This window comes from Sinohyriopsis cumingii, chromosome 17 (genome assembly GCF_028554795.1).
Source record: "Sinohyriopsis cumingii isolate HCF-2022 chromosome 17, ASM2855479v2, whole genome shotgun sequence".
Classification (NCBI taxonomy): Eukaryota; Metazoa; Mollusca; class Bivalvia; order Unionida; family Unionidae; genus Sinohyriopsis; species Sinohyriopsis cumingii.
The window spans coordinates 38,023,675-38,042,270 of NC_142977.1; the positions used below are offsets into that span (position 1 = coordinate 38,023,675).

The 18,596-nt window shown below is 34.1% G+C and overlaps 1 protein-coding gene across 1 annotated transcript in view; it reads right to left on the reverse strand.

Annotated features, from left to right (window-relative positions):
* Nucleotides 1–12,888: 12,888 nt before the first annotated feature.
* The window catches only part of LOC149778448 (negative elongation factor B-like), a 48,927-nt gene continuing 43,219 nt past the window's right edge, over nucleotides 12,889–18,596 (reverse strand). Inside the window, exons 6-7 of the mRNA XM_089939283.1 lie at nucleotides 18,411–18,530; nucleotides 12,889–17,310 (exon numbers count right to left, since the gene is read on the reverse strand). Coding sequence (XP_089795409.1) covers nucleotides 17,173–17,310; nucleotides 18,411–18,530 — 258 coding nt within the window. The 3' untranslated portion in view covers nucleotides 12,889–17,172. The remainder of the gene's footprint in view (nucleotides 17,311–18,410; nucleotides 18,531–18,596) is intronic.

Here is an 18,596-nt window from a genome sequence, read left to right on the forward strand (position 1 = left end):
GCACTGTAAGAGCACTTTGTGTATCATATCGTTAGGTACAGCTGTACGTTTTATATAATTCATTTATCTTGACCAAAGTAAAGATTTAATTGGACTTGATTATATAACAATGTATTTATATATTTTTATGATCAGTGGACTTTACAAGGTCTGTTTTGTATGTAGTTTGGGGTTTTTTTGTTGCTGATATATACTAAATGATTTTAAAACCTAACCACTAAACCACTATATCATATATTGCCTGTCTGGGTATATTTTCAATATTGTTTGAGTAATGAGGTCACTGGGAGATTGAAATACAAGGCAAAACTGGTTCTCAAAATCATGACAGTGCTCTGGTAGGTTATGAAATCATGACAGTGCTCTGGTAGGTTATGAAATGATGATTTTGGGCCCATACTCTGCGCAGGATAACAAATGTGAGGGGAAATATTTACTTATTTGTACTGAAGGAAAAGGCCGTGGAAGATGTGTCAATATGATGTTATTTTGCTATAATTTGTGCTAGGGTTATTATTTGATATAAATGTTTCAGAATGTTGCAGTATTATTGCAATACATGGAATATCACAATAAGGTTTAAGGCATATTGTTGCAGCCCTACTAGATGGTACTAAATGAAAATGGTGCTGATCTGATCTCCAGTATGACTACAGTGGCAGCTATCTTTAAAATATTGTTACTGTTGCTCCTTTCTAAATAAAAACTCATATCAACTTAGTTTTTTTCAAAAGATTTCTAATAAAAACTGGTCCCAATCTTACATTCAGTATGGCTGTGGCATTGGTTAAGTTGAAAATTTTTCTCAGTATTATCAGAGATGGTTTCAGCGCTCTGCAGTTTAAAAGAAAAATGGGTCTTTCCTTGAATTCCTGGAAATTCTTTTTGGTCAGTACATCATCAATCCCTTCAAAGGTCTCTTACTGTGTTAGTTCTAGGCCACATAAGTTGACCAAAGTTTGTTGAGTACTTAAGGGATGGAAGAAACTCATTGATATGGGTCAAAAAGTCAAAGATCAAGGTCATTATGGCCCCTTTGAGATTTTTGCAGAATAACTTTTGTTTGGATTGACATAAAACTTGGAGGGGCCTCCGAGTGGTCTAAAACGTTCTCCATTACGGATCACTGCCATCTCACCTCTGTCTGCACTGGTTCGAGTCTCGGATTCAGCCAGTGTGGGTATGTGAGAAAGCTTGCCAGTAGCTTCTCGTGGGTCGGTGGTTCTTTCTGGGTTCTTTCTCCACCATTAATACTGGCCGCCATGTATAGCCTATCTTGTGCTGAAAAATGGCGTTAAACCCCACAACAATAACAACAACAACATAAAACTTGGTTAATATTATTATTGTGGCATGACGGGTTGTTATGCTGCAACTGTGGTAGGTGTATTATGGTTGGGGTGGGATGCTCCCAAATATTCTATTTAAATTATTATAGAAGTCCCACCCAGGCTTGATTTTGGTTGGAAGTTAAATTAGTGAAAAATAGATGTATTGCTCTGAACCCCCAGTCAGCAATGCCGACAGTTAAATGATAAATATACAAAAAGGTCAAATTCAGCGAATAACAATTTAATGATAATTCAGTAGTCAAATGATTGAAATTTCCCAAGCACTCTCCTTCCACTCAACCCTGTGATAGCCTATTGCATCATTTGATTAATAGTGTGAGATAGCTTTCCACCTGTCCTTGTATTCTACTCATCTGTATTTTCTTCTCTCCTATTCCTCCTTTTCGACTTCTCTATACTCCTCCTCCTCCTCATCCACTTTCTCCTCCTTGACTATCTCCACTGACTAGACTTGGTGACTCTGACTGCTCTGCTAGTCTCACTTCTGTCTCCCCTCTCAGAGACTTGGGACTAGACTGAACCGGAACTTCTGTCCCCCCCCAAAAGCTTCTGACCTTTACGAAGCTTTATCTTTCCTTAGAATCTCCTCTCTAAGTTTTACTGCCAAATTACTAGTGGCTTCCTTGTAGTAATCCTATATTGCTCAGCAATCTTCCTAGGCGAGACTAAATTTTCGCTTGCTAGTTTGAAGTTATAATTCAGATCGAAATTGTTATCACAATTCCGATTGGGTGTCGCTTTAACCCAATCCAATCAAACTTAGAGGACAATGTCCTTCTCGCTGTCTGTCCACGGGACAGATTTAGAACATGCCTCAGTCCCTCGTGGGTTCCTCTGATCTTAGAACTAAGCTGTAACACATAGGTGGGAATTTCCTCAATCTAACACCTAATCTAATCCAAGATGCCGGGTCTTCTCTCTGGTCACAGTAACCTTGCGTAAGAGATTAACTCTGGCCAGCAGCAATGTTTAGACATCAAACCATGGCTTGTAATAATAGCTTTGTTTATACATGACTTACGAACTAGGGCTAAGCAAGTGTGACAATTATCATCAGCTGAAGATGCACATATCAACAAAATCACTGATCTTGCAATTTTATGTACTAGTTATTGTCCCTTTTTTACTTGCAGCTGAATACAGAGTATAACAAAATCTTTTGAATGTAACTGTTCTCAGTATTCAGTGAATTTCTATATTTTGAAACTGTTATGGTTATCCTTTAAAGTTGTGCATATTGACAAATCACTTTACTCCTGCATTCTTTGTTAAAGCCATTTTTATCTTGCAGCTGAATGTACTGCATTATAAAATCTAGTGAACTCAATTAGTCTCAGAGGTTTTGGTGGATTGCTGTAACACTTGGTTCATATTATGGTTTTTGTCTAAAAGATGTGCATTTCATCAAATCACTGCTCCTATGATGTTCAAGTTATTGTCCATTTTTACTTATAGCTGGATGTAGTGTTTGACAATTTTGTGAATGCACTAGTCTCACATAATGTTATCATCTATCGATGCACATATCAACAATCACTATGCTCATGAATTTGATAGACTTTTTGCCCTTTTTGACTTGAAGCTTGATGTAGCAAATGACAGAATCATGCGAATGCATGTTTTAAATGGATTGCCTTGAAATTTTGTACGTTCATCATTTGAAGACATGCATATTGACAAAATACTGTCCTGCTGCATTTTAAGTCTTGCTGCAGCTGGTTATGTATGTATGTATGTATGTATGCAAGCATGCATGCATGCATGTATGTATTTTTTGTATGCATGCATGTATGCAAGCATGCATGTATGTATGCATGCATGCATGTATATATGCATGTATGTATGTATGTATGCAGTACTGTTCTGGATATATTGTGCAGAGCAGATTTGGTATACAAAAAATGGTATACACAACAGAGATTATGGCAAAAAAGGGATACAATTCTTTTTTTTTTAAAGCTCATGCTTAAATGTAAAGTGTACGTTTGTTAAAAGTCCAAGTCCTCTTCAACTGGAACATTATCACAGAATGCATCCCAGGGCATGACATCCGCATAGTTTCCCCATTAGTCACCTTAAAACATGCAGACGACCTCTATCCCTTGAGGGTGAGGATGCTGGAGAGGTGGGGGTATATTTATATGAGCAAATTACCCAGCATTTCTCATAAGTTGGTTAACCTCTTTCAATATGAATGAGTACACTTTTCCTCACATTAGATTATTGTTATGCATGGCTGTTAAACCGCTTTTTCAGGACCTACCAAGTCAATGTCATGCTTTAGATATTTGGGACATTGCATTATGACTCTATGATATTAAACTAAGTAAAAGAAAAGGCCCAAAGCAACAAGTTTTATAAACTTCAACAAATAATTTATTTTCCAAGACTACAAAGTGAAAATTTAAAAAAGAACTTAGAGTATTGTGAATTAAATCCCAAATAGTCCTAAACGTTCTATCACAAACTCAAATGTATTTAGTTCCAATTGAATTCCAGTGGTGTTCCAAATAAATTACAATATTGAATGTGTTGATGTGCCTGTAGCCTTGAATATACTAGTGTACCAATGTCCAGAAATGTTGTGATGTGTTAAGTCTTTTTGATGTATCACAGTAATATAATCCAAAATGTCCTTGACTGAATTTGCTATGATTCCAAATTAATGTTTTAGTCAAAGAATATTTTTGAGCACTTTGTAATTCCAGTGAATACTGTTTGAAAAAATAAATCCACACAGATTAAAAACCAAACACAACAATAAGACTAATTCTACTTCAGATTTTAAGCTAAGAATGAGTAATTTTTTAAATAAACAGCATTGATATATAAAGCTAAGACATCATAATAGAGCCAGGATGTAGGTCAATCTCTCCTCTAAAACATTAAAAGTTTTCAAAAAAATTAGGAATTTCCATGTGGAAAACTGAGGTCCTAGACTTAGATTCAAATAAACATGTTTACCTGCATTAATAATGATCTGAATATTTCATCTATAATCATTGAGAAATATAAGCCATGTATGATATTTACAAAATAAATGTCACTGGTCAGGTACACCAATAACTTGATTTTGGTACACCATTAACTTGATTTTGGACAAAGGTCAGGTACAAAATAGAGATATACACAAGTTAAAATCATTTAAAAACACCAACAAACAATACAAATTAAATATGCACAACAAGTATACTTCATTTATGCTTCATAGTGACCTTTTAATGCATAGTGCAATTTTGCTAACATACCAAAATAAGTTGAAAAGCAACAGGTTTTTTTAAGTTATTCAGTTTATTATTGGTGATTATACTGTTGCATATGTACAATTTCATTCTACAACATTTAACATTGTATAGCTTTTTTATTTGGGCTTCAATAATATATTGACATAATGCAAAGATTCTTATTTGAGATACATATTTGTATTACTTTCTTACAGACACATGAACCTGTTTTTTCAAAAGCTATCATTTTTTAATGAGAGTTGAACTTTTAAAATATTTTGTCTCCACATTTTTATTTATATCACCATATATTTACAGTATAGATACTGATATTTTGTTTTCTTTATAACATTTTGATGTTTTTCATTGGCACAATATCAAACTCCAGCAGGTACATCATGCTGAGGAAATGGGAGCCAAGTTCCTTTCACAAGGACATACTGATGTGTACATAGAGGATAATGCTAATGTGACATTTGTTAAATATTCATAAACCTATTGTCCAGTTTCCTAAGTAAGTTTTAAATTCTATGCAAAACAAAATTATCAAAAAGTTTTTATATTATACAATTAAATATAAAGTAATATGATTGTTCATTGGACATTTGCTAAGAATAAATGTCATGGCAACAGTATATGTTTATTATTGACTATGTACCTTGTATACATTTGGTCATGTTATGCCATGGAAGGAATATGTTTTTTATTGACTATGTACCTTGTATACATTTGGTCATGTTATGCCATGGAAGGAATATGTTTTTTATTGACTATGTACCTTGTATACATTTGGTCATGTTATGCCATGGAAGGAGTGTGTTATTAACTGAGTACCCTGTATTCATCTAATCATACTCTATCACAACAGCAGCATATATTTGTTATTGTCTATGCAACTTATATTCATCTGGTTATAATATGCCATGTCAGTACCATACACTTGTTATTAGCTCTGTATGCTGTATACACTTGGTCATGTATTGGCAGTGGCATATATGCTTGTTATTAACTGTGTATCCAGTATATAGCTGGTCATGTATTGGCAGTGGCATATATGCTTGTTATTAACTGTGTATCCAGTATATAGCTGGTCATGTATTGGCAGTGGCATATATGCTTGTTATTAACTGTGTATCCAGTATATAGCTGGTCATGTATTGGCAGTGGTATATATGTTTGTTATTAACTGTGTATTCTGTATACATCTGATCAAACTATGTCATGGCAGCAGCACCTGTAACAAATTATTATTAACTATGTCTATATCCAGTCATAACAGCAACAAGTAAAGTTCCCACAAGTAGATGATTGCCTGAATTGATTTAGCTTGAACCCATTAAGGAAAGAAGAGGGTGGGTCTACATTTGTAGGGCCTTCCACATACATTGGCTGAATTGATCATGGTTACTAATTATTTTTTCTGAGCCATGGAACAAGATTATGTATGCTATATTAAATACAAATGAAGATCTCTTGCTGGTTGAAATTATTTACTGGAAAATTAACTTAAATTTTCAGAAAAAACTTATGTATGCATAAAATGTAGGCAATTATAGGCTTGAACCTATTTTATTGTTGTTGTAACACAGTTACTTCTGGACATAAAAAGGGAAATCACAGGGAGACAGATTTTTTATGGAGGGCTTTCAGCAAAGGAATTTGTATAAAAAAATGAATCATGCCGCACGTCATTTGTATCATTTTTAAAGTTTTTTCTGGGATATGTTGATTGTAGGATATAAGCTTGATCTGTTAGTCTTATGAATGTATACTAATTTGGCATTAGTCTTTGGGAATTAAATTACCATATACTCGTGTATAAACCCTTTCACATATAAGCCTACCACCCAAACTGAATAGGTATAAACACTAAACAGTGCATTTTGTATTAAAGTTTGTTTTTCCTCATTTTGCAAATCTATGTGAGCAAAACCGGACTACTTACTGCAAAAGATTACATCATCACTATGTCAAACCAGCTACTGCAACATCATTATTGTCCAAACCGGACTACTGTAACATCATCACTATGTCAAAACTGGACTACTGTAACATCATCACTATGTCCAAACCGGACTACTGCAACATCATCACTGTCAAAACCGGACTACTGTAACATCATCACTATGTCAAAACTGGACTACTGTAACATCATCACTATGTCCAAACCGGACTACTGCAACATCATCACTGTCAAAACCGGACTACTGCAACATCATCACTATGTCAAAACTGGACTACTGTTAACATCATCACTATGTCCAAACTGGACTACTGCAACATCATCACTGTCAAAACCGGACTACTGTAACATCATCACTATGTCAAAACCGGACTACTGTAACATCATCACTATGTCCAAACCGGACTACTGTAACATCATCACTATGTCCAAACCGGACTACTGTAACATTATCACTATGTCCAAACCGGACTACTGTAACATCATCACTATGTCCAAACCGGACTACTGTAACATCATCACTATGTCAAAACTGGACTACTGCAATGTCATCACCATCTCAAAACTGGACTACTGCAACATCATCACTGTCAAGTTTCATATCATGCTTCTCTGCCTTGGCAATTAATTTATGATAATCTTTTTCTGATTTTCCAATAAATTTTTTCAATATACTAATTTTATTAGTCTTAGATAAAATGATGCATATTGTTAAAGATACGTTTTCCTTTAAAAAAATTGGTAATTGATGAAATATTTAACTTTGATCTCAACATCAGCACCCAAAGAGACTGCTATGTCTCTCATAGGTGCTAAAATGGAAATTTGTGGAGGAGTGGGTTTCAAGATTTACTTTCATTTTCTATGGCAATCACTGCAAACCTCAAATACAGACATTTGCCAGACATGTCTCTTTTGATGAAGAAAGGCAGTGATACAGATTTTATTTAAGCACATTGATTGATGTGTTTAATGTATTGAGAAGCACAAAAATGTTGACTATTTTGTATCGATTGGGAGTCCAAGTCATAATGCCATGTGCATTGAAATTCATTGAGTTTATTAAATACATTATGTATCCACATTAGAGCCAAAAATACTTCTCTTTTTACATATATCTCAAGAAGTTTCAAAGTTTAACTTTCTTTATTGTGTAGAAAATGTTGTAAATTTAACATTACAGCGGGCTTCCTAATTGAAATAAATTCCTCTGCATCTTCAAAATGACAATTGTGAGACAGCTGACCTTTTCCAGGAGGTTTCGAAGGCTCTACTGCACAAGTTTTCAAAACTTTTACCTTGCTTTAATTTTATGTTTGATTTGAAATGCCAGTGATTTAAATTAAGCTTGCATTAGGGATGAAAATCATATTTAAAGACGGACATACTTCAATGTACATATGGCATTCCTCATATAAAATTAGAGCTCGACTATGCTAATATGATAGTAATAGCATTAGAATGGATGTTGATGGTTTGACATTAATTTATTTGATAATAAAAGACGATGTACTGCTGTCTCTGTTGTCTCCTTGAAGGCAGTTTTATTAGCAGTGTAACATGTTGTGTAATAGGATCATGGGGGTCATCTCAAACTGCTACTGCATGCATCTCCCTCTCTCTCATAAAATAGAAAAATGAAAGGTTGAGCCCTCTATCTGTTTATATGGTACACACACATACTCATCCCAGATTCACCCATGGTGCAGGTTTAATGTTAATAAGGGAAGCTGTATACAAGTTTTAGCATGTACAAGACTGATGAATCCACAGACAGATGGACAAGTAAAATTCTCACATTGTTGTGGGGACCAAGATACACACATTTGTTGTGGGGACCAAAATACACACATTGTTGTGGGGACCAAGATACACACATTGTTGTTGGGACCAAGATACTCACATTGTTGTGGGGACCAAGACACTCAAATTGTTGTGGGAACCAAGATACTCACATTTGTTTGTAGATTATGATATAATAAATATTTCCTCAAATACTTTGATAAAAATGTTGCCAGTGTATTTTTTGGGGAGATCTGAAAACATTATTTTCCACCTGGGTGCTATGGAAGCTGTCAAAAATACAGCTTGCCTAACTACTCCATGAGTGTTTAACCAAATAATAGTTAATTCCTTCAATGTCAAATTGTATTTTTTATCTGATTGTTTTGGGAACTAAAATTTTGTCATTTTGCAAGTTCATGCAGGATAGATAATGAATGAACAATGATACTAAATGTGTCATGCCTCACTATCTATGAAGTTCCAGCAGCTGGAGCAGATCCCATATTATACATCTATTTCACAAATATGTTTATGTGAAGAGTTCTATAGTACCAACATTTGTGTCATATTGAAATTAATGTAAATTTATTTTAGGGAAGAAATCTTCAGAAAAAGCAGCCCTATATCACTAAAGCTGCAGGCACAGAAAATTGCTGAAACTTGCATGACAAAGGATGTCAAGTTAAACATACTAAAAGCACCCACTATTACAGTCACTATCAAATGGGTTCATTGCATAAGGATCTAGAATACCCTCTCAAAGACTACAACTTTGATCTTGAAAATAAAACCAAAACAAACCCCTTCATTGGTTCAAATTTAATATGCCTGTACCTGTTTTGATCCCAAGCTGTGACGTCAAGCTTTTGACTGAAGTCGTGGCTGTGGTATCACACGTTCAAGATTTATTAAAATATCTTGTGTAGTTTAAACATCCTCCAGAAAATGCACAAAAGTATATAATTACAATTTCACTCGTCTCGCCGTGTTTGAGGGCCTGGATGTGGTATGTGACACACCGTCTAGTTACGTCATATATGGGCAGAGTTTCATTAAATCTCTCCAGCTGTCACAAAGTAATGGGCTAGGCAAGCTACAGAAAGACGGAATGATAATGTGTTAACTTATTAAGCTTAATGTAGTAAGATATAAATGCATCAAAAACCATATCGTAATTTAACACGACACCACCACAAGTGATCTTGGCATGAACTTGACCAATGGTATAGTATATGGTATGCAACACTCTCTCTCTATGATATACATACATTCTTCCGAATATCTTAAATAGCGTCAGAGCTATGGCCTAGATAAAAAAAATTAATACTTTAAGATTTATGACCGAAACATGAAAGTGATATATGAAACACTATCAGATTATCATGGTTGTAAGCGTATTCAGTTTCATCTCTCCAAATATGGGTTTTAGTTCAAGACTTGTCAAGAAATACATACCTATTGCCTGTCACCATAACTATCTGGTTAAGATTATGAAAGTCACAAAAAAGTTGATACGTTGGATAATAATATTCTTAATGACTTTGTTACAGCCAAGACATCACAAGCAAGTAATGTCAAGGTGACTTAACTTTGCAGATAGGATTTTTATACTGGTACAAGACACACCATCTCAAATATTTCATTTTAATAATAGCTTTTTACAGCCCAACCATGACAACAAAAAATCTGGATCATAAAAGTGTTACGTGACACGACTTGAGGTCATAATGCATGAATAAAATTGGTTTTTATCTCTGACACTATCATTGAGAATTTGTGAGCGATATAAGAGGCCAGAGACAAAAAGAGATGATGTCGATCTGTCATCTAAACCTTGATAAGAATACCATGAAAATAAATGATACAATCAGAAATTATGATTAAACACTAGTGCAATTAAACTAACTTCAATGACTTTAGAGTTACAGTCCTAATATAAAAAAATGGGTAACCCTCACACGACTTTGGTCTTGCTCATAGGACCATACTATTTATACATTCTCTGGGGAAAACATTTCATTCCATGATCTTTAGCAAAAGCTTCTGAGTGAAAATTTGGACACAAAAAAGTGATATCGGCCATACAGAAAGGTCCACGAAAATGTCAAGTGACGACATCAAATCATGTACCAACTTTTATGTCTATTAGCAAGTTACAGTTCCAAAACACATATAGTAATGTCCACCTTGAATTTTAAACGAAAGTGGCAAATTTACACCCATGTCTTACATACATGTAAACGTTTACCAAGTTTCATACCACTACATGGCTGCTCCAGTGGACTAGTGGTTTGAGCATCTGCCTTGGATTTGGGAGGTCTGATAAAAATGGTACTTAAGCTGCCTTGCTTGGTGCTCAGCATTAAGAGGTTAGTGCTAGGACTGGTCTGCCTAGTGTCAAGATAATGTGACTGGGTGGGACATCCTGTGACATGTCTGCGGCATGATGTCCCAGTGCTAGACATCACTATAAACTGTCACTCTGCAGACACTGCAGCAATATGACTGAAAAACTGTTAAGGCTACATTAAAAATTCAAATCACACACACACACATACCACTATTTCTATTGAATTAAAAACAGCAGACTTGATGTATCCCTAATATGTGACCTTAACCTTCAAGAACACTAGTTCCAATGTGTACATTTACAAAACATCATCCAGCCAATATGTTGGTTTCAGTAAACCTTCCAAGGGGAATAATTTTGGAAGATTTTGTGCAAAATTACACAAGTATGCAATACTTTGATACCCCATTTTCTTCAAGAAGAATGTGGACATTATTACTTCAACAGTTTTCACATTATTACTTCTACAGTTTCACGTTATTTTACTTTAACAGTTTTCACATTATCACTTCAATAGTTTTCATATTATTACTGCTATAGTTTTCACATTATTACTTCTACAGTTTCACATTATTTTACTTTAACAGTTTTCACATTACTTCGACAGTTTTCATATTATTACTTCTATAGTTTTCATATTATTACTTCTATAGCTTTCACATTATTACTTCTATAGTTTTCACATTATTACTTCTAGTTTTCACATTATTTTACTTCTATAGTTTTCACATTATTACTTCTACAATTTTCACATTATTTTACTTCTATAGTTTTCACATTATTTTACTTCTAAAGTTTTCACATTATTACTTCTATAGTTTTCACATTATTACTTCCACAGTGTTCACATTATTACTTCAACAGTTTTCACATTATTACTTCTATAGTTTTCACATTATTTTACTTCTATAGTTTTCACATTATTACTTCTATAGTTTTCACATTATTACTTCTACAGTGTTCACATTATTCCTTCTATAGTTTTCACATTACTTCTACAGTGTTCACATTATTACTTCTACAATTTTCACACAAGATGATTGCTTGTGTGAACACCAAATTCTGTGTAATCCAAAGTGATGTACAGGATAAAGACTTGAACTGGGTCAATTACATGACACTACATATCACCACACTTCCAATTTATACAGCTAAGGGTATGACCATTGCCAGGAACTAATCTCATTTAATCTTGAAAATGTGTATTTTTCTCTTTGTGTTTGGTTAGTTTGTGTGTATATATAGTATACACACACACTAACTGAATACAAAAAAGAGAAATACAGAGAATATAGTTTTAAGATCATTTCAGTGTTATTATACAGGGTCAAGTTCCCAACCCAGGATCTGTCACTGTGGACATGTATCTAATTTTTATTTCAGTGTAACATACAATCATACACACACACAGTTAATGACTGGAGACCTCAATAATTTCCAAGTGATGACCCAAGAGCAAGTCTCCAATCTCGTGCTCTGTAAAGAAATGTGTCCGATTTCTTATGTTCTGAATCAACAAATATATTGGTTAGAAGGTGTGGATCTCGACTGTTTCAAATCCACAACCTAAGGGTCATGACCCATGCCATGTAATGGATGTACCAGTATGTCTAATTACGTCTCCTGTCCTTCAGGCCCATATATGGTTGTCACTGACTGGGGATCTCAACAGTTTCCAAATTTTGGCCCAAAGGAAGCATACCTGTAACTCAAAAGCCCAATGCATATGTCCTGGCCTTGAAAATGACACAAACCAACTTTTAGATTTCCACTAACAATACTTAAGATATTACAATTTGAAAAAAAATAGCTGTGTGAAACATTAACCACATCCCAAGAGTTGTAATTAAAATTTTGAAACCACTATTTAAACCTAAAGACTACCCCCAATCATATAACAAAGTTTAAAGTCTTTAATGGTGATGGAGAAATACAGTACTACATTATTAATGGATGGACTGACTGACTGACAGGCAGGAGGACACAATACCCCTCTTATTAAAATATGCATGGGATAAAAGTCACTGTAATTTTTTTTATATAACTTAATCATCATGACTCAATGATAATTATGACAAGATTTCAAACAATATCAAAATTTTCAGAAAGATCTTTGAATGGTTGACAAAGTACACCTGTTATAAAACAGCTTTTCATGAAATGAGAAACAAAACAAAATATTCATATATATTTGATATAACCAAAAACCACACAGCAAGACTTTTGTTTTAATGTTCAGTACTAATTACACTTTTTATAACAACTATAAACAACAGAAACTCAAGCTAAGATTATTTTCCATCGAACCTATTGATATGTTTTAAATGTACGGTTTCCATTCAAATGAAGGAATGTTTGTGAAGTAAATACAAGATGTGAATGGCAAAAAGTAAACTATAAATAACCTATGCACAATGCAGATGAATATTATAACATGTATTATTATTATTGATCTTTCGTCCAGTTTTAAAATTGGAGAAAAAAAAGGCTTAAAAGTTTGTTGTTTTTGGGTGAAACTTGGTGATTTCATGGTACAGTGTATTTGTGATAGTCGAGTTCCTCAGATTACTAGATATTCAAAGTCTACTAATGTTGCAAACAAGAAAAATTTATTTCTTCCCTTCAGGTAATAAATTTATGATACTAAAATTATTATCTATATTATGGTTTCAGATGCAAACATTCATTCAAAACATCACATCCAAGAACACAAATTTAGATGTACAGTATTTTGTGAACAGAAAAGTAAACCCATTATTTGGAAGCACTGCCAATAAATTTTAGAAATGATCAGGGTAAAAATGTACATAAAAGTCTTCAACAGTTACACTACTGCCAGTGTAGGCTAGACTTAAAGGAGTCTAAACATACAAAATGGTTCTAGATTCTAATACATGAAAATAACTGCCATGCCTCTGTTTAGATTATATGAATGATTGTTAAACAATGACTTTTAAGGTCCTTTTTGTGATATTGGACCCAAAAAAAATATAAAACAAAAATACAATACCCTACTGATCACATCTGCCGTCCATACAATTCATAGCTCTGAATATTAATGACATCAAAGTTTCTTGTATGCAGATATCATGCACGCAATTAAAATTCAGAATGATGGGAGTATATATTTATGCCTTCACTCTCTGCACTGCCGTGATGATAACTTTATCCATTATTCTGAATGCATATCCCTTCCTCCATCATTAATGTAAAATATTGCTATTTAAATTTGCTGCAAGCATCGACTGGAAATTATGGTACCAACATGATCATTAATAATCTTGCATTTGTATAATGGTTTTCAGACCTCATATAAACTGACTTTAGACCATATTCTATGCGAGTTAGAAGCATCTAGCAGCATTGCATCTTTTGTACTATCTTTTATGTCGTCTTTCTCTGGGATCAAACTAAACCCATTTGTACAGGTGAAATTTCCACGAGATATTTCTTCTTCTATGATGTACGACTTCATTAATCTTACGTTTACATGTAATCATGAGCTACAGGTACAGCCGCAAATGTTGGATTTGTAGACATTTTTCCGGTGTGTTATTGATAAAACTCAAAAGCGATGTTGCCCCTTTTAAAATATGGAGGTTTGACTTACATTATCAATGCAAGTTCAAATGTTTGACATGTTTTATGGGACGGAACATTGTGTTTTTACAAGGACAACACTCTTTAGAATTTTCTGGAATTTTATTAAAAAAATTTAATAATATGCAAAAGGGTTCCCTTAGAAGAAAGCCTGTAGTGAGGTATAGCTTTCATGATTTTTTTCCCCCCACTATGTTCTGGGACACATCAGGTGTTTTTTTTCAGTCATAAGTTGTGGGACACATTTTAAATCATTAAAAAATTACATGTCAGAAAATGTGCTCAAACTTCATAATTTTTTTTTTTTAAATATTAAACTGTGTACTTGAGATAAACTCTTTAATCCACTGCAATATCACCTCATCAACCCTTCTGATGCATGAATATTTTTTAGCTCCCTCACACCAGGAAATATTGTCTTTGGATGCAACACATCTCCCGCTGCAGAAACTGCAAGGACTAAGGAATGTTTTTTTATCTGCACAAGTCATGTGAATTCTTACACATTATCTTCTCTTCTGGCCTTCATGAATTCATTGAATGACAGGGTAGAACAGCTAAGACAAAATTTTGGAGGCCACCCACCGCCATCACAAATTCATAGGGGCTTGCTGGAGCAGTTTGCCTAGAGCTCACAAATTATATCTTTTGCCCTGATCTTTTCCTCCAAATATTACGGGAGATACTGGGTTGTCACAGTCCATGCAGAAAGATCTAGATTGTGCTGCTTTAAAAACTTCCATTGTTTCAAATTAATTTTAAAATTCCTTATGTTTTCTGACATGATATATATATATATATATATATATATATATATATATATATATATATATATATATATATATATATATATATATATATATCGGCACACTTAAAAGACTCCAACATCACCTTCCAGTTCAGCTTGCATTGTAATAAAGCAAACAAACAAATTTGTATTTAATATCCTGCCAGTTCTAACGAATATATTGGCTGCTAGAAAGTAAGTTTATTCAATACCTGGGTTTCTATTTGTTTGCCATCTGTAATCATAATCAATACAAACAGGCATTTAAATCTTTTAGTGAAAACCACACACTGATATGATCATCCATGTAGGAAAAGTAACAATAACAAGATTTTCAGGGGACCCAAGTTGTCTAAGACTCCTTTAACGATCATTAACATATCACTTCCATCCATGTAGGTTTAAGTCTAGGGCTCAGCCAACATGGGTATGTGAGAAAGCTTGCCAGTAGATTCCCGTGGATTGGTGGTTCTCCAGGGTTTTTCCAAGTTCTTCCTCCTCCAAGTATACTGGCCACAATGTACAGCCTATCATGTGATGAAAAATGGCATTAAACCCATAACAAGATTTTCAAGATGGCTGCCATAGAAGCCATACTGGATGTCAGATTGGCACCATTATCATTTATGACCAACTACCCATCATAAGTCTTTTAGTGAAAACCCCAAGCTGATATAACCATCCACTCAGGAGGAGTAGCAATTACATGCTCACTGGATGTTCGGAAATCACCATTTTCATTTTTGGGAACCACTGAACTAGACCATGAGATGAATGTGTGTGTAAAGTTTAATGGCAATCCTTGAAATAGTTTAGGAGAAACGCTGATAATATACTGACAATGGACAACAGACCACACCATAAGCCCTATGGAGAATGAACAGTACAGCTAAAAATGTATAAATGCAGCAGGATGGACACTATTTTTCTAGCTAAGATGACATAGCCACAATAACTTGATTTTAATTTTCAAATAGCAACAACAACATCCACCCCCAAGAAAATTTTTTTATTTTCAAAAACAAGCACCTACTCCCACAATATTGAATAAAAAAGACAGTATAGTAGGTTACAATAACAATTTACATACATCATCAGATACATTTAGTCAAGAAATAAATAAATGCTGGAAATACTGATGTGGTAAAAATAATGGAATTCCAGCCGCTGATAACGATATGCAAAAAAGTAGGCACTGAAGCAACCACTATCGAAGTGAACATTGGATAGGAATCAATAAATAGGATGGTGAAAGTTTTATGATCAAAATGGCAAGACTTTATTGATTTAAAAGATACTTCTCATTAGACAAACAAGCATTTTATAATTATGACTATGCCTGCAACAGGTCCTGGTATAATTCCTTTTTTTTAAAGTTGATTTCTATTTTTCTTTTCCATTATAAATCTTTTAGTAAGGTTGCAAAGATTAAGATAATTAATGAAAGAATTAACAAAATGGTTTATGGTTTTATCAGCTAATAAGAAATAACCTTTCTAGCTAATGTAAAAAGTCAGTTTATTACACTAATACTAACACAAGGTATTGATGTGCTTCTGCTTTTTATAATTACACAGTGTACATAACCAACTACAACCCTAAATTGCTAGGATTTGATAATCTGAGCTCTCTGTATGAGATCAATAATGACAAAAATTACTTCCATGGCAGCCGTTCATCTTTGCTAGAGCCTCTTAAGAACACTTTTACAATCATTTCATTTTATATAATGTAAATAGAAATGATGTGTGTATATATATATTAGCATTAAAGATGAAGATACAGACTTTTGTGGTACGACAATAATGTATTGTTTTCATGTATGCAAAATTAATTTGCTGTTTCACGTAAGGCATGTAGTATAGGCATTTACTACAGTGGAGGGCAAAATACTATGAAGCAGTCCTAGTGATTTTAGTTTTAAGTGTCCCAAGAAAACAGATGAGAAAGATGAAACACCAGGTCAATCATTAAACAGTGAGTTAAATAACCACCATATTAGAAATTTTGTAGATTTGGTACAAATGCAGTCAGTAAAATACTGGAGAATCTGAAGCAACAAGCTAATTATGAAGAAGCATAATGAGTCCTTGGTAAAAAAAACTTTAGTGTTACACTGGTGCAGGAGTTGGGGCTGGTACAGACATGAGTGGGGAGTCCAACTGTTCAGCAGGTGTCTGTGGGCTGGGTTGGTAGGTAGCTATCTTTTCCTTCAACAGACTGTACATACTATGGACAACCTCACTGTGCTGTAACAAAGAAACAAAACTTAAACAAGCCTAATAGTACGGTAGTCATGATGGAAAGTTACTACATCTAAGACTATTTACTGTGATGGTCTTGCTTCTGCAGTTTCCTAAAAAAGCCTAATAGTATGGTAGTCATGATGGAAAGTTACTACATCTAAGACTATTTACTGTGATGGTCTTGCTTCTGCAGTTTCCTAAAAAAGCCTAATAGTATGGTAGTCATGATGGAAAGTTACTACATCTAAGACTATTTACTGTGATGGTCTTGCTTCTGCAATTTCCTAAAAAAGCCTAATAGTACGGTAGTCATGATGAAAAGTTACTACATCTAAGACTATTTACTGTGATGGCCTTGCTTCTGCAGTTTCCTAGAAAAGCCTAATAGTATGGTAATCATGATGAAAAGTTACTACATCTAAGACTATTTACTGTGATGGTCTTGCTTCTGCAGTTTCCTAAAGTCACACCTGTTGTTGAATTCCTAATTCATCAAGTGATTCAGAAAACTGTATTTGACATTACAGTAAAAACATATCACACATTCACATGAATACCAGTACAATCAAATAATAATGTTTTATTAATCAAGTTCATTATGTTCATACTGAGCACAAAACAAGCCCCCTGTGAGTTTCAATTTAGCAGCACAAGTGTCTCACTTTAGTGGCCTCTATGCTTGTTTTGTGGCAGCATGGACCTGTATGATCTATCTACTTTCCAAAACATTTTTATACAAGTTATACAAGTTTGCAGCAAACCTGAAAGTTAAACAAATTTTGATTTATTTGACACCAACACAACGAACCATCTTTTGTAGTATTTTATTGAAAATTATTATGAAATCATCTTCCTAAAACTGCTTGTTTAACACAAAATTAAGAGGAAAGAAGCAAACAATTTTACAACAGTTACTTTACTTTAGATGTCTGATCCATTTAAGTTTACCTGTAAGAATGCATTGCTATCTTTCTACCCTCCCCAACATCAAACAAAACATGCATATAATCCAATACGTATCTATTCCCCCGATCTTGATATGTTACAAATGCATTTCATGCTGAAATTGTAAATATAATTATAACATCAGTGACAATGATTACCTCATTGCAAGGTGCTGTCCGTTCCATGAGAGATGTCAGATGCTGCTGAGGCAGGCGATGGTGGATATACCATAATAAACGCAGAATATGTCGTAAAACGTTCTCTTTGGAAATACCTTGCTGCAAAAGAAAAAAACAACCAAATAACAAGAGGCCAAGGGAACCTGTAGTTTGCACCTGGTTTAC